The following is a 21,120-nucleotide window of genomic DNA, read 5'->3' as shown; positions in this document are numbered from 1 at the left end:
ATATTCATATCAACAAAGCACATACTCACACCACAGTATAAGAGTGTGTTTCTTATAAACATGATACCCAAAAGAAACATTCTTTAAAATAATGTAAAAATGCAAATCTGTTTTTAAAATGGAAAATCTAAATATAAAACATATATAGAGTACGTAGTGTGCTATTGGGCCATGTCAGCGTTATATACTGCTATAATTTAATACTATTAAATGGAGTAAAAAGTAAGTAAACATTTACCTTGGAAATATGCTCAGATGTTATGTTTAAAGTTGCATACATTTATAGTAAAGCAAGGACATCAAAAGTGTCCTTTGGAGTAAATATATTGACTTTCATTTATTTTCCTTTCATTGTTAAAAAGCTTAAAAGTTATGAACAAATGTGTTATGTATAATGCGTGTTATAAATGCAAATGTATCGTTATATAAAACAAATTATGATAACATTTTTTATCGTGAAACTCATTTGTGTCCCACAACATGGGTGTAGGAATAGCATTTGTAGTCATCATTCTAAGGCAGTAATCTGTTTTTGTTTATTTTAGTTTTGTTTGTTTTTATCAGTCAATAAAACCGTAAATGTGTGGACAGGAAAAATATATACATATGTGGAAAAAACAGCCCTATTTTTCATTCCTCGGAGGTGCTCTAAACCAGACAAAAGCGCACAAATCGAACACTCGTGTTGTGTATGTTACATGTAATTTAAATCCTGTTATATTTTAATTTCTAGACCGTGTCTTATTCACTTTTCATCCTAGTCTCCAGCTCTGATGATGATGCCGCCTGGAGGAGCCTGGAACTCGCGTCACCATGGAAGCGCTCAGTTTGCGACATGTATTCGCCATTTTGCTGCCTCGGTGTGTGTCTGTGTGTATGTGTGGGCTCCTCTCGATGTGAATACCTCTGTAGCTCCTAAACACTCAACACTCCATATACCAGCTAAAACAACCAGTAAAAAATGTCTGCACTTAGAGAACCGTAGCTACGCAGCATGACATGGAAATTTGGACGACGTAACATTAGATAGTCTCGTCGAGCGTCACCGAAGAGGACTCGGAGAAATGCAAGGTCTGTTTTCTTGTTGTTTTTCTAACTTTGCTAGCGCCAGTCAGCCAGCACTTATCCCCACACAATTAGCGGAGGAGCGAGTTAGCTTAGCACCGTTTGAGCGTTGTTACAGTTAGCGAAGGTTTTATGTAGCTAGCTAAATAATTAGGCTGCTTAACGGTAACGTGTAAGCAGGGACTGATTGTAAGCCCACTAAAGACATTACTCAGTGCCAGTATAACCGGTTAAGACACGCTTTATAGTAACTAACGTTACAATAGCAGGGAATAACGTAACCCTCAGCGGTAAAGGTTATCTCTGCTGTTGTGTTGATATCTAACGCGCCTGACAGCCACAAGTGGTTGCGTCCATACCCCCTTTAATTTAACGCTGTTAATTCTGATCGATCGTGATGTTGAGGAGCAGTAAAGCACTCTTTCAGTTAAATATGTACCGCTACATGGCTTCTTGTTGTAACATGTTTATATACATTATTACCGAGTCTGTCACCATGCATTTTGCTCATCACTGCGTTCATGTCACTGTGATCAATTTGAATGTATTCAGTCCTTCTGTTTACTCCTGTTAATTTTCGCTGTTTTGCATTCACAGCTTGACAAACAGGCGAGTGGTTTTCCATCACCAACCACTCATAATGAAAGCACCACTTAAAGAGGAGGAATACTGTTGTCCTCACAGGATTGTGTTTGCTTCTTCGGATTCTCAGATTTGACCACATCCATAAGACCATCAATAATGATACCTGGATTGATCTCCCAGGAGTTACACGAGCAGCTCCTGGACTTGAAGAATTACCAGAATCGCACAAATGGGGTGGAAGAGCTCAAACACGTCCTCTCAGAAGTGGACATTAAGTCAGTCCCGTCTGGTAGTATTGAGGACTTCATTAAGTTTCTTCCTCGACTTCTGGATGACAGTAATTTTAAAGTGTTGTATGGCACCTTACAAGTTTTAAACTTACTCATTCAGAAGCTAGATACAAGTGTAGACAAATATTTCAAACAGATGATCTTAGTGGCTCTCAAGGCCCTTGGGGACACTCGCACCATCACTAGGAATGAATACATGAATGTGTTTCGACAGCTGATGAAAACTGTTGCACCGCAACAAGTATTAGATCTTGTAATCAGCAGCTTGAAACACAAAAATTCAAGGGTTCGGGAAGATGTCCTCAACATCATTATGTCAGCTATGCTTACTCATCCTAGGAAAGATTTCAACATCCCCAAGCTTTGTTTTGAGGTTGCACCGTATCTGGCAGACAGCAAAAGGAAAGTCCGCCACGCTGCCCTCGAGCTGTTTGCTGTTTTTGACTATTGCCTTGACACAGGGAAAAAACAGCCTCTGATGAAAGCAGTGGACATGGTTGAGCTCAATGAGGACGCTGACGGTCTTATGGCAGCTGTGCAGGCAAGACGAGCAAGGCACATCCTTCCGAAACTCTCCTCTGAGGGGATAGTGGAGTATGGCTTAGTAGTGCCCAAACCAGGACAGCGGAGCTCACTGCAGTGCGGCTCTGGAGCTGATCTGGACTGGGTGATGAATGGTGGACGGATAAGCAGTGCCAGGAGCCACAGAACTGAACCAGACTGTGACCGATTGTATGGCTATGGCAGTTTAGGCTCCCTCACCGATGACCTTCCACTTCAAAGGAGGATTGTCAGCGCGGGCAAAGGGAAGAACAAACTGCCCTGGGAGATGTCGAGTTTCTCATCCACTGAGAATGAGCAGCAGTGCAGTACACCTAATGGAAAATGCTCTGAACAGGTGGGGTCCATCATCCTTCCAGCTTGCCATATTCTCACTTATCTCTTGTGATAATTAAGCCATCTGGGAACTTTCCTTGATTCAACATATGCTGTTACTGACCTAATGATTCTCTATATATAATAAAACTTACAACATAGATGTATATTCAGGTATATGCTAGGTATGTTTATCCAGATAACATATGGAAATTTGTCCTTTTAGTTGTCAGTGTTTGACATTAATGACTATTGCTACTGACTCAACAAGCAGTGTTCACCTTTTTATTGAGGAGACCTCTAAAAATACTCCTTTGAGATCCAAAGCAATTAGGGCTTAATCAGTCATTTGTTCACTGCCTGTACAGAGGTTTTAGGGGCACCAGAGTGTTGTGTGTTGGCTCTGAAATTACAACTCAGTTGCCAAGTAGTTATGTTGATTTGCCCCCAATCAGTTAGCAAGTGCAGACATTGCCAAAGGCATGAAAGTGGTGGTTATGGGTGGTACTCAGAATTTCTCTGCTTCCTCTTGGGTCTTGGCAATTTCTCCAGTGTCAGAATTTTGTAGTTTTTTTCCGCCTTTTGCCTTGTTGTTTGAATAAGCTGAGTCACACCCAAAGGCACCAGGCCAAAGAGACTAAATATATCTTAGAGGTGGCACTTCCACAGAGACAGTTTGGGGGAGACAGTTTGTGTGCAGCAAAGAAAGAACGGTTTTATCTTCCACATCTTATCATACAGTTGTCCTCTTCAACCACCTCCCATTGTATATGATGAGAGGCAATCCTTATTAGTACATTATACACACATTTCCTTAGGAGCATATTGTCTAGACAGTGCTTAGTAATGCTTGTTGTTGTTTTTTTTTTTTTTCAAATAAATGAATCAGTATCTGTTGAAAGGCTAACAATAGGCTAAATTGTATCACTGAATTTGTGATTCACAATTCTTTATAAATAAAGAGGGATACAAAGAGAGGAATAGATAGGTCAACATCCAGGATCACTGACGCTGTTCCTGGAAGAAATACAGTAGGTGACTCATTTCCCTGCACAATGACACCGTCGCTGCAAAGATGAGCATCCATTGTGAACATAAGCCTTCTGAGACTCAGGGTCAGCCTACCACCTTGTTGTGTTAAAGGATGTATTATAGAGCACGTACCACACCATATTTTAATAGCTTAACAAACTAGAATGATGTGTTAAACATAAGCTACCATCAGCTCTGTTCTAATAATGCCCATTGGTAGTGATGAGTGGCTTTGTTTCACGAGGTATTAATTGACCATATTTGTTCTGGAAACTGTCATCCAGCATACAGGCTCAATTTGAAAGACCTTCTGTTTACAGCAGTGTCTGTTTCCCAGCAACCTCATTACCACACAGCACACTTACTGAAGGGGGCGTGAGACATAATTAAATAATATCACAGGGTTATGCTTGTAAAACATAGCTTATTTACTGCTCTAGTGCTGATTGCAATCACACCAAGTGCTCTGCAGTGAGTGTTGATCAGATTGTAGGCAGTGAGGCTAACCTCAGGAACATTCTGTCTCTCTATGGCTGAGATATGTACACTGATGCAAAAATTTGTCACAACTCTCTCTGTTTCATCCATTTATTTTTGACCACGATTTCACAGGTTGCATGGCAGCAGTAAAAGTTTAATGAGAACAGTAGACATCATATACATTAAGTTGAGTTCCACCCAAAGGCCTGTCTCTTGTCTGAGCTGGCCAAATATCTGCTACATGCCTTTGTTCAGGCCAGTGGATGGAATTACACAGAGGCTCTTGTTATGTTTAAGGATTGTATGTTAGTTATTTGAATTTCACCCTCTATTGTTGCTATTAAAAGAAACAATTTTCTGCCTGCTCATAGGTGGCTAGCGAGGATTTCCTTCCCATGTCCAGGAAGCTGAGCCCAGAGACGTATATACCCAGTTTTAGTAAGTGCCAATATTTCCTTCTCACAACATGACACATTATTTCCATATGAGGTAACACGTGCAGTTGAATGGTTGTCATGGTCAACTTCAGCTGGACTCAATTTAGAGCGGCTTTAACTTGGATTAACACACTGAGTCAATGGAGTCACCAGGCTACTTTACCAAAAGCCCTGAGATGAGCAGAGTTGCAAGGCAGATAAAGGTCGTACCAGTCTCACGACATACCAGAAGAGACCATTATGCCAGCAGTTTAATTGTCTAATTATTGTTTTGTATCTGCTGAGTCAAACTGAGCTTACGAACATGGTTTAGTTTCCTCTTTTCTCAAGTATTTGTTTAGATGAATATTTTACAAGGCTAGAAATGTTGTAACATCTGTTATTTAACTAGCAAACAATACAAAATGTTCTTTGTTGTTGGCAACAAAGAGAAAGAGAATGTAGTAAAAATCAGAGGACAGCAAGTTTTTTTGCAGTATGCCAGCTTCAGTAGAGAATCAAGTCATGTAAAAATTGGGCTTTACTGCTGTTGTAACTGTAGCAAGGCTTTCACAGGTTTACAGCCTAGGCTCAGTGTGGTCAAGTATATAGGTGATCTGCCAGCAGCTGTCCCCGATTGACCACTCCTCAGTTCTGGGACAAGCATCAAAAGGAAGAAACCTGATCATGACTTGGAAATCCAGTCCAAAATTTGTACAGTAATTTCTATGAGAGGAAAGGATATATAATTATTCTTGACTAAATGTTAGGCTTTGAAAACCACCTTAGGTTTAATATTGGATTGTATCTGCTTGACCCATTGATTTGTTGTTGACTACGTCACTACAAAGGGATTAGACTCACTTCCTAATGCTCCTACTACTGTATATTTTATGTAATCTGGACACATGCTAGTGCTAATCCTAAAATGGAGATTACATGTGTAGTATGTGTGCCTAGAATATTTGAATGCAGTGTTGTTTTCCATACCTTATAAAAGTCAGTTGTGTGCCTTACAAAAATTTTTCCGCTCTTGTGTAACATTACTACATAAATGTCCAGTTTTTGCAGCTGCAGCTCTGTGTGATCTCCTCTATGTAGCCTCTGTGTGTCTGTTCTCATAGGCACAGCTAGACCAGAAACTTTTTGAGCTTCTGGCTGCAAAGTTTGCCAGCAGTACTTACCACTCCACTTAAAAAAATAATGAAATTATCAGTTCAATATGACCAATACCTTTAGTCAAGATCTATTTTTTGTTTTGTTTTGTTTGTTTTTTTCCCCTAAATCATGGGCTCACAGAGGGATTGTTGCTGTCATGTTAACTATTTGAATAATTTTCAAAGCTTCAACTTATCAAAAAAAAAACTTTCCATCTAGGCTCTGCACAGCCCCAGAAGCCACAGTCCTCCAGAAGGAGGGAGTCCCCTGCTCGCATTAGGAGAAGTGGAAGTCTCAACTTAGATCCTGACATCTTTAAAACCTCCAACCTCTCTGACCCAGATGTTGGTAAGAAGTCTTAAAAGGTCTATCTTTAAAGGATTTACTCAAGTTACACTAAGAACTCCTGATTGTTTTTAACCTTCAGTCAAACACGAACCATATCTCCACCTCACTACCTTTTATCACACCCAGCTTTTCATGGCTCCTGACATGTGTATACCCTGTCTCACAGTCACACCCAAGGGGCGTATGCTCCCGAGGAACCCCAGTGTTGAGCGCACATTTTCCCTCCCCTCTAACCCCACCACATCCGGCTCCTTCTTACTGCCCTCCTACCCACTGGCTACACTCCCAGGAGGCATGCTTACTCCAACGCTGTCCCGCCGCCATGGAGACCCCTCCCTGTCTTTGTCCAACACCTGGCCCAACAAGAGAGAGAGCAGCCCCCAACAGAGAGACACCAGCCCCTGGAGAGACACGGCAGGCACAGCAAAGGGTAAAAAGACATAAGCTGATATGCATTTTGTTTGTCTGCTGAATGTGACAATGTTGTAGCCTCTATTTTGCATTGTCATTTCGTTTTTCTTCCACGTCCTATCCCCTCCAGAAGACCATCCCTCTAGCAGATGCTCTCCCAGGCCTCTTCGAGCCTCCCTTGTGAGTTCTTCTTCCACTTCGTCATTCCGCCGGGCTCTGAGCAGCACCAGGGCAACCCTCTCTATCTCACCAGTAGTTCCTCCAGTAGAGCAGGCCCAGTCTCTCAATGGTCACAGGTCCAATGCTCCAGGCAGCCCTCAGAACCAACAGCTAGAAAAGATTCTTCATCTGGATCCTGATAGCTTCACTGCAGTGCAAGATCCTCAAGAGGATGATCCTCTGGACATGCAAGAGGTTAGCAGTGATACCATGTGATTAAAGGCATGAGGGCACAGTCTGCTTGATAAGGGGGTTGAAGTTTGGATCCATTAATAATATTACTTTCCATGCTCATGTGTGTGTCGCTCACAGATGCTGAACTCTCTGCGCTCATTGCGCAACAGTGCAGCCAAGAAGAGGGCTAAAGTGAGTCTTAGCAGTCCAGATCCAGACAGCCCCGACTCTGCTGTGAGGTTAGACCTGGGTCTGGACTCGCCATCACTTACCTCTCCAAAGCTCACCAGCTCAGCCAGCGAAAGTGGTCTTTCCAGTCTGAGCTCGGTCGCCAACTCAAGCTTCAATGGCATCAAAAGCAGGTAAAGGATCCATATTTTGCTGCGTTTTGTTAGCTGTTTAGACTCTTTCCATTATCTCCACTATCTCACATAGTTTAATATTATGTCATTGTGTTTGTCTTTAAGCAGACTTATACTTGAGATCATGATACTTCTCCCATAGGTTCCTCCAGCTGACAATCTGATTTGATCTTGGTGCACCCTTTTGCATTATGTTACAACATTAGTTGGCTCAAATCTTGTCGGTTGTTTCAGTTTTGGAACACTATCTTCTCACAGACCCGATGACAAGTTAAATCAGTGGTAAACTGGTACTCATCTGGTGTTGTGTGACAATGTGTTGAACTCTGCTGAGCAGTTTCACAGCATAATTTCTCACTTGTCACATCTGTCAACAGTCCTGGAAACTCTGCCTCTTCAGGAATGAAACCTCGCATTGCAAGAGTGCCTTCTGCAAAACTGAGGTCTTCCGTGTCCATGGACTTCAGCTGCCATCAAGGTATAAAAGGAATGATGCTGTTTTTCTCACTGCATTGCAGTGGATTGTATTATTTACATCTCTGTTTTTCGCTTTATCAAGGATTGTCTCAGAGAAATGAACTGTCGTCTGAGGTGGGTGTTGTTGGGCAGAGAGTCACTTACTCCAACGGAACTATTAAAACAGAGGAGGAGACAACAGGACCCTCCCCTCCGTTGGTCAAACCTGCCTTTCGCGAATCAGTCAGAGGACTGAAGCCTGCTAAAGGTCAGTCAGCAGCGACAATGGATTCACCTGGTAATAATATTTTGTGTGTCTAATAATGAAATCAGTCAGTGAATCCCCTCCATTGATCTTTAGGATCACAGAGCCACAGCAGCAGCAGGAACTCACCAGGCACAGACATGCCTGAAGGAGTCATTGGAAGAGGTCAGTCAGTAACGGCCATAAATCATTGTTCAGTTGTCCAGTGTTTTGCTTTGTCACTGTGCTAGTGTTGTACCTCGGTGCAGCTTTTACTGCAGACTCAAAGTCAAGATGTCCTTTTTCCCAAAGTCCTGCTGAAGTTACAAAGAAACATTACAAAATTGAGTTTTTATGGTCCTCATTTTCTAGTAAAGCTCTTGAAGACAAACACAGTAGTCCTATCGTGATCACAGTTAATCTTAATACTGATTTATTGAGTTGTTGAGACTGTTGTATCCACCTTTCCAATCATACATTTAAGTTATCTGTAAACATCTCCCTCATGCGTCTTAGGCATGTTTGGCACTGTAGTGTCAAGCCGTCCAGGAGTCGCCTTGTCACTTGAGCAGGGTGAATCGTCAGCCAAACCCCCCACTGATCCCTCAGCTGGCATCTACAGCCACGCTCTGTCTGCAGTCACGTAGACAGTGATGACAGCCCACGTCCAGATGAGCTTAAGGTTAGTCACACTTTATCCAGTTGTGAATGTATAGTACCACACAGAAAGTTTCCAGTTACCAAAGTACCACCTGGTGTGTTCTCGACTGATGCACTTGCAGGAGAGGGTGAAGAACGCCAGGTTTGGCCGGGATAGGATGCGGCTGCAACGTCTGGATCAGCAAGATGGGCAGTCCGGTCAGGGGGACCACGCACGAGACAAGATTCGCCACCGTGTCAGACAGATGCTGTCTGATTCACCTACAGAGGAGAATAGAGCATTAATCATTAAAGGCAAGAGAAAGTTCTGGAAATCTTAACCAACAATGTATATTTCTCATATATTGCTGTTGATTTCTGAATTTAAAAGGCTAATTTTACTTTTTCATTAACTCAGATTTTTACTATTGGTTATAAATAAGCTTTTCTAAGATGTTCTTAGCTAATTTAAATTACCACTATTTGAATGCATGAATATACATTTAAATTTAAGTGTTTTTCAGCCAGAGACTTGTTGAAATGTTGATCTTCTGTATCGTAGATCTACATCTAAACGGCAGCACACTGACGCACAGCAAAGCAGACCACCTCTCTGATGAGTCCCCTCTCAGCCCCACCAGCCCCGTCAGCCCACCGGGACCCCAAAGCCCCACCAAGTGCTTCACTCCACCCCACCAGCCGAGCCCCCCCACAGTGCCGCCCAACCCTAAAAACCTCTCACGGCTTAGGAGAGCTCCTAGTCTCAGCAGAACCCGACCGTCGCTGTCACATAGCTCAGGTCAGTGGATCTAAAAGCCCAACGCTTTAGCTGCATGCCGCACTAAAGCTTAGCCATCTACTTTTATGAACCAAAAAATGTCCCACTCTATCTTTATTATGTTGCTCTGTGTGATCTCTTAGTTGGTCTGACACTGGCATGCAATTTAGCAGTATTCCACTGCATTATAAATGGATGAACTAGTGCTTTAACAGGCCTTTATAGAAAATGCTGGTACATTAATTAGACTGTCAGAGCCATCAGAGCATGGGTGAATAAGATGTTTGCTTTGGTTAATGTGCCACAGTGCTTTGTTTTGACAACCTACTGTTAATGCACCGCCACCCACACACACAATTTGCTTTCAGATGGATAGAGATGTAACATGAAACCGGATCTGTGTGTCTGTGTGTTGTGTGGTGTCTGATGGGCCATTTAGATGAGCTGTCCCCTGGCACTACGGGCCACAAGAAAAATCTCTCTGAGCCTACCGGAGCTGTGTCCATTTTCCAAACCTGACTTGGCACTGACGCAGAGTTTCAACCTGCTGAGCTCTGAGGACTGGTGAGAAACACTCAATCCATCACAAGGATAACTCAAATCTAAAGGTCCTATATATGTTCCTGAAATATAAAGTAGAGTAAAAATGTAAAAGATTTAAAACTATCCCACTTTGTCAATTACTGTCATCCCAAATACTGTGATATTTGTTGTGTAACAAAAACATAAAGCTATAGCAACCAATACCTTTAAATGTGGTCAAGAAAGTAAAGTCTAGAAAAAATGGCTGCCAATTGTGTCTTTTTTTCAATCTAGGGAGAAGAAGATTGAGGGTCTGACGTTTCTGCGCTCTCTGGCCCATTACCACTCAGACACACTCCAGGGCAGGCTTCATGATGTCTGTCTATCTCTCATTCAAGAGGTAGTGTAACTTGTTGGATAACACTCCCACATAATTTTTTTCATGTTTTCATTATGCTTCCTCACACCATTTGAACTAGAATGGCCTCTCTCACAGTTGAAATCCTAATATCTTAATTTGTAGAACAATTTGCCAGTGTCTCAGTATTTATACAGTATGTATTACTGTATTACTCATATATATATATATATATATATATATCTTTAATATCCTTTAATGTCCTGCTGTTTAATGCTGGAATTGTATTGTTTGCCCTTAAGTATTGATAATGTCTATCTTCTTCAGGTGAAGAACCTGCGGTCAGGTGTGTCCAGGGTTGCAGTGTGCACTCTGGGTGACCTGTACACCCACATGCAGAAAGCAATGGACCAGGAACTGGAGGGGACGGTTAAAGCTTTACTGCAGAAGGCTGGGGAGAGTAATGCCTTCATCAGGCAGGATGTTGATGCAGCACTTGACTGCATGGTGCAGCACTGCACTCCCACTCGTAGCATCAATGCTCTACTCACTGGAGGACTCAGGTTAGTATGCATACATACATACACACAGCAAATTGTTGTTTTACCAAACTCTTGTGCATACATTTGCTCTTTTCCCCAACACCAGATACTTTAAAAAATATTTGAATATTTGATTGCTGAATTGGTTTCCTTTCTGCTGACAGTCACCTCAATGCAGTGGTGAGAAAATGCACTGCTCAACATCTGTCCAATCTGGTAGAGAAGGTTGGTGCTGTCCGTCTTCTCTCTGGGGGAAAAGATCTCACTGACAGAATCTTACCTGCTGTCACCAAACTTGCACAAGACTCCTCACAGGAAGCCAGGTATGTACAGAGACTTTGAATCGCTCCACGTGTTTCAATTATTTTTACAACTTTTCATGTTTGTACACAAAGATTTGATCTTAACTTAAGCATTATGTTAAGTTGTTTATGTTATTTTTTTATCCTTATTCTTATTAAATTGCAAATACAACAGAGATGACAGTGGCAAAATACAAAATATAAATGTCTCCACCAAATTTAGACCAGAAAACTAGAAAACCCTGCAATAATATGCAAAACCACTGTCAGTTGTGGATGAAGTTGACTCAGCTCTGTGGTTATTTCTCATGCCATAATTTGTGTTGGTGGTACTGTACTGTACTATTGCAACCTTTTTGTAATTTATGTTACTCTGTATTATGTAAATGGGAATGGATAAAATGTGAGAGGCACTCTGATTGTTCTGGTCAATGAATGACTCTGAAATAAGTATTTAAAAAAAGCAAAAGTAGGGTTCTTGTTTTATTTTACTTCTGCTGTAGGACTGCTGAGATGCTGAAGTCATAAGTAAAACAGAGACTTGTAATATTGTCACGTAGTGTTAGAGTTACTACTTCAGTGATTCAATCCACAGGTACTATGGGCGTCGAATGCTGTTGTCCCTGTCATCCCACCCTGACTTTGACAAGATCCTGGAGAAATACATCTCCACCAAAGACCTGCCGACTGTCAAAGACACTGTCTTCACTCTCAAGACAAAGGTGCAGCACTTGTTCCTCTGTGTTTATAACATTGGCATTTTTGCTAGAGTCCACACTGTCATCTAACCTGGAGATTGTGGGTTATTTTAGGGTCTTGGGGAGATGCCCCAAGACAGTCAGTCAGCCAGGGGCAGACGATCCCTCCCAGGCAGTGGAACAGTCAGGGCCTCGTCTCTCACCAGGGAGCCTCTCAACCAGACCAACAGGTGGGTGTAAATAACAAGCACTACAGCAGAGGTGCCTTTAAACACCAAGACTTTTTAAGCAGAGCTGTGGCTTTCACAAACTGCATAAGGTAAGTTATTCATGCTTTACTCACAGGTTTATAAACCATTTGATGTATTATGTGTTCTGTGTCATCTACAGGGAGTCCAATAGCCATTATAGCTGTAGATCTCAGACACAGAGTATTGCAGACAAGACTGAATACATCAAGCAGATCTCAGGTCTACTCGGTTCAAAGGACTTCAGAGAGAGGATCAAGGGAATCGACCAGCTAGTGGCTGACTGCCAGCACAATCCCAACATGGTCATCAACAGTATATTCCCGGTTAGTACAAGCACGTTTTTTCAAGTCCTATCACTATTTCTTTGTTGTGTACTTTGTCACAGTTTTCAGCTCCCATTATGCAATTCTCTTTCATTATTAAATCACTATGAATTAGGTTGTTATTGTTGATTTTTTTTGTTGTTCTCCCTTCTCTTTCCCTTCTGTCAGGTGTTTGATGCCCTCAAGGCCAGGCTGCAGGAGTCCAACAGCAAGGTCAACCTGTACGCCCTTGAGTCACTACAGAAAATCATCCACTTGATGAAGGACAACCTGTCCCAAGTGGTCAACATCCTGGTCCCAGCAATCGTGGACAATCACCTCAACTCTAAGAACAATGCCATCTACTCCGCTGCTATTGGAGCCATCAATGCACTCATATTAAATCTTGGTACTCACTTCAAGCATTCAGATTTTTGTAATCCAAGTGAAATCTCACATCTGATTTGGAGAATTCAGTTTGACGTTGTAATTTTCTTTGACAGATAACACACTCCTTCTCCAACCTTTCTGCACCAAGGCTCAGTTTTTAAGTGGCAAAGCAAAGGTCGACCTTATCGAAAAAGTTGCAGGTATGTCTGTTGTGATCATTGTGAACACTGTAATAAGTACTGACCTCCGCTCTCCAATTGGTTTGCAATGTCTGATCACTTCTTGTTTCTTGTCACTTTCTATTTACAGATCTTGTGACAGAGCTCTACCCTCGCAAACCCCAGGTGGTGGAGCAGAAAGTGCTGCCCTTGCTGTGGCACCTCCTGGGCACCTCTACCCACAGCGGCACCATTCATGGCCGGGGCGGAAGCGTGAGGGGTGCTACCGCCAACCTGTGCCAAGCCCTTTACGCCCAGATGGGGTCCAGCCTGAGCGAGTGTGCTGCCTCCCAGCCTGCCAACGTCCACAAAGGTTTAAACGAGTTCCTGAGGGCCTTATCCTAAAGGTAAAGCCGAATCCAAACACAACCAAATGTTTGAAGAGAAGAACATTAACACTGACCTTACTTGAAGACAGAGATGTTCTACATTTCTTATAGTGCCTGCACTTTTATATCAATAAAGAGAAAGTCCTTAAAAATTAGGAGCTCTTAATTCTTATCTCAGTGAGATTTCCTCTGGTACAGAAGCATGGACAATGTAACATACTGACATCAGGTCTTACACATACTCAACCTGCTCTCTTTGCACTTTGAAAAGGTAGCTCATTATCATGATAGACATCATGAGTTTTACACTACATACCATCCTATGATTGTTATTGCTTTTTTTCATTATCTAAACATGTACTGTAGACAAATCATAGACACTATTGCAGAATGTAAGATTGAAATGCACAAAAAGAAGAGGAAAACAACAGGGACCTGAAAGGTGTATATTTTTGCTGTTTCATCAAATGTGATGTGATATTTTTCATGTAGTTGTTTTGAAGATTTGTGAATTGAGATTAACATGAATAGTACAAAATACTTTTGTACAGCTCAAATGTGTATTTGCACAGTATTAATCGTATGCTGTATGATGGTACAGTTTATAATTTATCTATTGTGTAATGGTTTAAAAGACATGTTAATGATGTGCTGAGTTGATACTGTTTTTTTTTTTTGCATGACCAAAATTTACTGGCAGGATCAAAATTCAAAATTGTTTCTATTTTTGATAAGGAGATATATATGTACACTGATGCCTAGATCACAGTTGGGTTCTAACTAATGCTCCTGGATGGGGACAACATGAAAGGGAAAAGGAGTTCAGCTTTACTCCTGTGGCTGCCTGAGAAACAGTGAATGCCCAGATCTGATTGTGTCTCAGTATAGTGCCAGTCTTCAAGTAGCCTTTTAATTAATCTATTGTTAAATTATATCAAACTTGTTTGTGAACAAGAGTAAAGACAGATTGATATATAAATAAAGTGTTTTATTTCTGTAAAACTAACTTCCATGTGCCTCATTCAGATTTTAAGGAGATGGGGTGGGCAGAGAATTGACCACAGGTACATTTTACACACACTAACAACACACATTATTACACCTTTTACCTAATTTACCTTTATTCATGGGTACAGCCACTGAATACACATGAGAATACACATGAGTTTTCTGTTGTTTTGACTGCGCCTACTTCATATGGTATGTTGTGTAAAGTTAACGGTAATCAGTCCTCTGGTGAATTACCCCTCTTATTATGTAGTAAATATAAACATAAAAGAGCTGACTACGAAGGATTTTTGATGGACTAACTAGAATGAGAAATGTATCACATATTCCAAGGCCTTGGAAAAGAGGTAGGCTTAGCAAGCAGTACAAAAGACTTATATTACATTTTTAACAACTGAATGCACCAATGCTTTAATGTTTCAGATTGAACGTTAATATCATTTTAATTGGCTTGTCGGGGATTTAATATTATGGCCAAGGTACTGTGCATCGCTGCCAAGTTTGGAATTAAATACAATGCAAATCATAATCTCAGCCCCTAAATCTTTACCTATGAAAGTAGCTGCCATTTTGAAAGAGTGCGGCACAGAGATTTATGCCAGCTGCATTGCTCTGTGGATGTGCTGTCCAACACAGAGAGACAAGGGAATGCCTTCCTGTGTCAGACTGGACCGACCCCCTGTGTAACCTACACGTTACAAGAAGGCAATTTTACAGCATTTCAGTAGCAGGGTGGACTAGTTTGTGCTTGGAGCTGATGCTGCTACTGGGCCCTCATTCACAAAAATAAAACCTAAAGGCAATCCTGAAGACGCACTGAGGAAATAGACAAAATTGTCCTATTTGAATTATTCTAAACCATCAGTGTCGCAAATACAGTAGCTGAACTGCACATTGGCCAAACACTAACCATTTTACATACAGTATAAGTTCATCAAACATACATTTTTTACATTAGGTCTCCTCACATTGTCCCTTTTTTAAATGCACAGTTGTAAGAGGGAGTAAATCCATTCCTTTCCAGTATTAAACGTTTAGCAAAGATATAAAAATGACAGAGTGCATTCAGGATAATAGCAAAAGTGAAAACTCCCACAGTGGTGTTGTCAAGGGCCAAATACATTTGCTACTTGCTACATAAGTATGGCTCACATTTCTTTGCCGATAGAGACATATACCATCTTAAAATATGCAAAACACCAGGCATAACGTGAAGTAAACAAACACAACATAGAGTCTTAAACTGTCATGAAATGTGCTTTTTGTGATGAATAGCAGAGAACCAACAACAACACACTCCTGGATTCAGATATATTATATACTGAAGCCAAGTTTGTTGATGCCACAAAAATGTTCAAAACTTTTAACACAATGTTTTCTCCTGTAAATCTAAAATAAAACCTCTGATCATTTCTTCTGCCATGAATGAGGGGGTTTATGATTCTGGTTGAGAGTTCATTTAATGCTCTGCTGCTTTGAGTCATTCCCTCGGCCGTTCCCTCAGGCTTCACTGACCAAATGGAAAAAAAAATAGCCCCTCCTCCTGTGTGGAGCTTTCCATTCTGTTACTAAGGCAGCTGGATCAATGCCATGGCAACCTGGACTGCTTAGATGTTGGGAGAAGATGAGTGTCTGGTCGCCATACTCCACACCTCACTTTGTCAGGGACCAGATGTCTTGGGCAGGTCCTGGTTCTCAGCCAAGTGGAGCTTTTGTCTGAACACAGGCACATTAAGGATTCACACAGGAAGACTTTGAACTGAAAACAGATAATGTGAATCGTGCATCTGTGCCTGTGAGTGCTGGGTGGACCCCATAAATAAACAGACATTTAATTAGGAAAGGATACATTGAGGTGCTGAGCTCCTCCAGCTGCGGAAACAAATGAAAAAATGAATGAGAGCTTGTATTGAAAACATAAATGGCCAAAAATAGAACCTGAAGTGATACTACAAGGCTCTAATCCCTAAATGTGATCATATTACATAACAGCCCATGTGTGTCACATCAATATTTGAATTACATTCCCATCAGAAGCAAATGGTCAGCTTCCCTTATCTACACAAAGGAAAGTTAGTTGACAGCCCATCTGCTCTGGGGCACAATTATCCACTGCTGCTACAGCTCTAAAGTATTCCTGGCAGCAGTGTCTGTAATGAGCTGAGGGCTTTTTCTCACCTCCCTCATACACACACACACACACACACACACAGCAACTGCAACTTCCCCACAGTGAGCATACCAGCTCCAGGCGTGGGTAACTAGGAGCCACACAACATGCTAACAATAGAAACTCTTTCAAGGCATTCTTGGACTGCACATCACTGTTAGTGCTGGATAATACTTAACATTTGTACACACTGACAGCTCAGCTAAGCATGTAACAATTTTAGGGTTCACACTAAAAGGGAAAGAAATGATTATTAGATTTGGTGCATTCACTATACTATAGGTCATGAGCTTCACTTATAAACAAAGCATACGTATAATAATATGCCATATTCCTGGTTTGGTATTATATTGTTTTTGAATGTTAAATAAATAATAAATAAAATCCCCTCTGAAAGCATCTAACAAACACTTTTTACAATCCAATATAAATAATAAATATATATCTAAATTATTGTCTCTAAAGATGGATTACTTTAATGTTATCTATATTTAAAGGAGAACTCCAGCAATTCAGTATTGTGCCTTCACAAAGTTGGGCAGCTCACAAGAGACAGATTTCTTTTTTAAAATGGTCAGGATTGAAGCAGCAGAGGCCAAGTTCCCCTCACTTTGATTCCCCTGTGTGGTTCAAGTTCCAAGAATGTAAAATCCTACACTTCCCACAATGCAACTTAAAGCTACAGTGGTTAACTTTTCGATATTATTACTTTTAATTTCCAGCACTCATATATTGTAACTCTAATAGCATCTCACTTCTTAAATGCTCATACAGATTAGTTAAAATATTAAAGTCCTATGCCCAATCCAAGATAACCCTGATGACTTCATCGAACCTGCCTCGCTCTGCTTTGAGGAACTGCTAACCCACATTAACTAGAGTAGGTTTTAATGTCTCACGATGCTGTTTCAGTGGCTTGACAGATACAACTACTTTCTTGAAAAAAGTGAAGCTTATGGCCCGTGGAGATTCAGAAACGTATATACATCTTTATGACCTGGTGAAAACTGAGATTATGAGTGAGAGGGACGACCCTCTGCTGTTGTGTATATTGTGCTTACGTTACTGAGCAGGTGTTCCAGGTTGTGGTCAGAGGCGCACTTCCTCTGGTCCTCTGAAAGCTCCTCCACGTGACTGTCGAGGCTGAAGTGCAATCGCGCCAGCTTCTCCTGCATCTCACGCACATGTTCCAGCTGCTCAAAGGAGCACACTTTACCTAGGGAAACAGAGGAGTTAAACAAGACAGGCGTGACTTTACTATAGCACAAAGTGCTAAAATCTCTTTTAGCTGCCAGAGGATTACAGCAGTCAAAAGTATTACCATGGCAGCAGATGTGTAAAAATAGCACTTGCTGCTATTTGATTTCAGTCTAATTCATGTAACAAAGCCACTTTTGAACTGGCTTTATTCTCAGCCTGTAACAGAATATTCCCCCGGTGGCCTGTCTGATCAAGGTTATCTTACCGAAAGCCTGTAGTTTGCCTGAGTGGAAGTCATTAAGAAGGTTGAGGAGCCCTCCCTCCATCTCTCTCACATCTGAGACATCAGTGAGAAAAGGAGTGCTGCAAGGGGGAAGACTGGACTACTTTACTTGGCCCTGCTGGCTGGGGAGCCCTGGGCTTCTCCTTGTGGGGCCTGACGAAAAACAGACAGAAAACATCATCAGCATTGGCAACCTGCCTCCTTTGTTTCTGCTATTGTTTAATTTCCCAGGAAGGGATTTGACAAGCAAAAATGAGATTATGTAACGTTGATTATGTATATTTTTCCTACTATTCTCAGATGCAGCTGTGGTAGAGATACTGCACACTGTCTGAATAATCTCACATTATCTAATTTAGCCAGTTACATGCTGCAAAATAAAAAATGCATTTGCAGCACTTGTTTATAAATACAGGTGTTACTCATAGATACAAACCTGGTGGTCTTTGGTGGAGCTACGACGGCTGCGAACACCTCTTTGGGCTGCCCTGGTGCACCTATGGACCTCTTATACTTGCCTCTGTTCTTGGGGGAGGGAGGCTGCGGCAGGCCGAGAGAGAAGGTGGCACTTTTGCTGGCAGGCAGGACGGAGAGTTTGCGGGGGTTGATGGGGGGAGGAGGGGGCTGCGGGAGAGACACCTTTGGGCTACGCTTCTTGCGTTTGTCTTCCATTGTTATTTATCTTTTTATTTTCTCCGGAGCAAGATGAGGGGGCACTCGCTGCCTGGCTGGTGAACAGGATGTCCTGAAAAAACAAAACAAAAACAAAGGTATAGGAAGTTCAAAACTAGCAGCCTTCCTTTCCCTAAGAGAAGGGCTCTGTGGAAGTTACTGACTGTGCCAAAATTAGTGCTGCAGCTAAGGATCCTCCTCACTGCAGGAAGCAAGCATTTAGTGATGCTTTCATTTGTTTAACAGCATCCCCATGTACTCCCAATGGTATATCTGACATAGAAAAATTCAAAACAACAGCGGGAGTTACTACATTTTAATAAGAAGTAACAGTGAGGAACAGTACACCACTAACCTGCCTACCTTAATGGGATTGCATTTGGATGAAAGTATTTTAATGGAAGCCATTTCCTGCTTTTGCCACCCCTGGTGTAAAAAAGTGGGAGTGAAACAGTAGCCTAGAAAAATATTTTTAGAGCTGACTCAAAGTGGAAAGACCTTAGAGAATATGTGTGACGTGAAGGAGGGTGCATCAGTGTTTTCAGGGCATTTTCAAACCAAACAAACGAGTATTCAAAAACAGCTTCACCGCAGCTGGCCCTTGTTTTTACTACTAGTGACTGAATTGCACAGACAGACAGCTTATTGGATTGCTGCACAAACATGCAGTACATGGCTCCTTAAAACACCCTGTAGCATATTATACAAATGGACTCACTTTCAGACAATTGGCTGGATGAGAAAATCAATGTACTGTGTCCTTACTGAGACTTATCTATGGCAGGTAAGTGGAGTTTAAAAGCTCTGCTTCTCATCTGTTTACACTGAGACTAGAAAAATAGACACACCTTTCCAATGCAGTATAAGCCAACAAATCATTCAATAAGTTGACATATGTTATATAAATTAACTTAAAGAGATTTGTATTGGACTGCACTGACATAGTTTTAGGCCACCTTATTCCTATAGGTCTTTACAGTTTTGCAGTGGTTTGCCATAGAAGTACTACAGCAGCAGTGGTTGTTTGTGGCATTTCATTATTAGGCCAAGTAACTACAGTACTTCCATTATAATCTCGGTACAGTGCCTTAATAACGCTTTATACCGCTACAACAAACGATATTACTGTTATTACATCTCCTGAAGACTGCGCCAGCCTCCGCTCAAAGTAGAATCCAAAGATGGCCACTACAGTCATACACAATGCCAACTTTATACGCCTAAATCCCTCTTTACTTCGATTATATCGGTACTGTAGAATATATTATTTTAGAACAATATGCAGGCAGTTGTTTGATACACCGTACGGTTAAATTCAGTGCGAGAAAAGACGTGTAAACAGATTTACCGACTACCAATGACACAAATAAGACTTACCGAATCAATTACGCACCAGAGAGCAAACCGGCTGGGCACGGCGTCACATTTCTCCTCCCGGGGTTTAAAACGCTCAAGTACACTTCACACAAATTAACCTTTAAAAACCGCAGTGATGTTAAATGATCTCTGCGGCAGCCGAGCGAAATTACTGATGAAATGTAAAGCGCGGCATCGATGCGCTCGGCTCGTGCGGAGCTGTCGTCTTTATCCCTCTTAAAGGGCCAGTCCGCCTCTCTGTGGACAAACCGGGGGGGGGGGGTATCCGGCTTGTTAATGTCACTGTTCAGTCGGTGGAGTGAACAGGATGCTTTGTATTGCTCAACACTGATCAGCTGCTTATGGTTGTTTGCAGGTGTCCTATTTACATTCCGTTTTATAGGCGAGAGGGTTGACTGTGCAGTTACTCGAGGTCTGCACTCAACCAGCAGGCCACATGGTGTCGCCACTGTTCTCCGTCTGTTTTTCCACATTAATTAAAGTATTCTTCATTTTTCTCTCTCTCTTTCTGTCAGTGCTGCTCTTCATTTGTGTGGGCCAAAGCATGATGTCTGTGAGCAGCGTTGGGTCTCTAAACCCTTTTGTGAAACCTGTAAGGGAACATCTGTTGTGTGAAACTTACTCTGAGCTGCTTGAGCAAGCCCATGTCAGTGATGGATGTGTGCAGGGCACCTTCCACCCTCAGCTTCTACTGATGGTCCACTGTCTGAGGAGGATGTCTCCTCTCTTCTTTCCTCTTTAGATAAGTGGGATTCTCCTCATAGGCAGTGCGCAGCCTCTCTCACTGACCATCTCACCACCTTGGTACCTCCTGGCCAGGACGTTATCTTCCTTGTCTCTTGCTGACCTTCAGTCACACCAGCAACAGGACCCAGTCATCTCAAGGGTTGGTCTCTATGTTGACAGGAAGTGCAGGCCCTCCAGACATGAACACTACAATGAAAGCCAGCCAACCCTGGTAGTCC

At 41.8% G+C, this 21,120-nt stretch overlaps 2 protein-coding genes across 2 annotated transcripts; one reads left to right on the top strand and one right to left on the bottom strand.

Moving 5' to 3' along the window:
• Positions 1–814: 814 nt before the first annotated feature.
• togaram1 (TOG array regulator of axonemal microtubules 1) lies at positions 815–14,447 on the top strand. Its single transcript, XM_018690040.2, is given in 25 exon segments — positions 815–1,071; positions 1,663–2,838; positions 4,700–4,766; positions 6,122–6,250; positions 6,417–6,680; positions 6,795–7,075; positions 7,193–7,416; positions 7,794–7,894; positions 7,976–8,140; positions 8,234–8,302; positions 8,633–8,760; positions 8,763–8,798; positions 8,899–9,070; positions 9,318–9,554; positions 9,973–10,025; positions 10,027–10,097; positions 10,350–10,455; positions 10,741–10,976; positions 11,120–11,278; positions 11,853–11,979; positions 12,070–12,185; positions 12,346–12,529; positions 12,698–12,917; positions 13,012–13,098; positions 13,208–14,447. Coding segments are annotated over 24 exon segments (4,518 nt in total). The 5' UTR covers positions 815–1,071; positions 1,663–1,806; the 3' UTR covers positions 13,462–14,447.
• Positions 14,111–20,381, bottom strand: ccdc28b (coiled-coil domain containing 28B). Its single transcript, XM_018690042.2, is given in 7 exon segments — positions 14,111–16,169; positions 16,303–16,325; positions 17,685–17,839; positions 18,089–18,179; positions 18,181–18,259; positions 18,543–18,851; positions 20,156–20,381. Coding segments are annotated over 6 exon segments (639 nt in total). The 5' UTR covers positions 18,779–18,851; positions 20,156–20,381; the 3' UTR covers positions 14,111–16,114.
• Between the last annotated feature and the right edge of the window lie 739 nt (positions 20,382–21,120).

The sequence above is a fragment of the Lates calcarifer genome, linkage group LG19 (genome assembly GCF_001640805.2).
Source record: "Lates calcarifer isolate ASB-BC8 linkage group LG19, TLL_Latcal_v3, whole genome shotgun sequence".
In the NCBI taxonomy this organism is placed as follows: Eukaryota; Metazoa; Chordata; class Actinopteri; family Centropomidae; genus Lates; species Lates calcarifer.
This window is presented reverse-complemented; position numbering and strand designations above follow the sequence as displayed.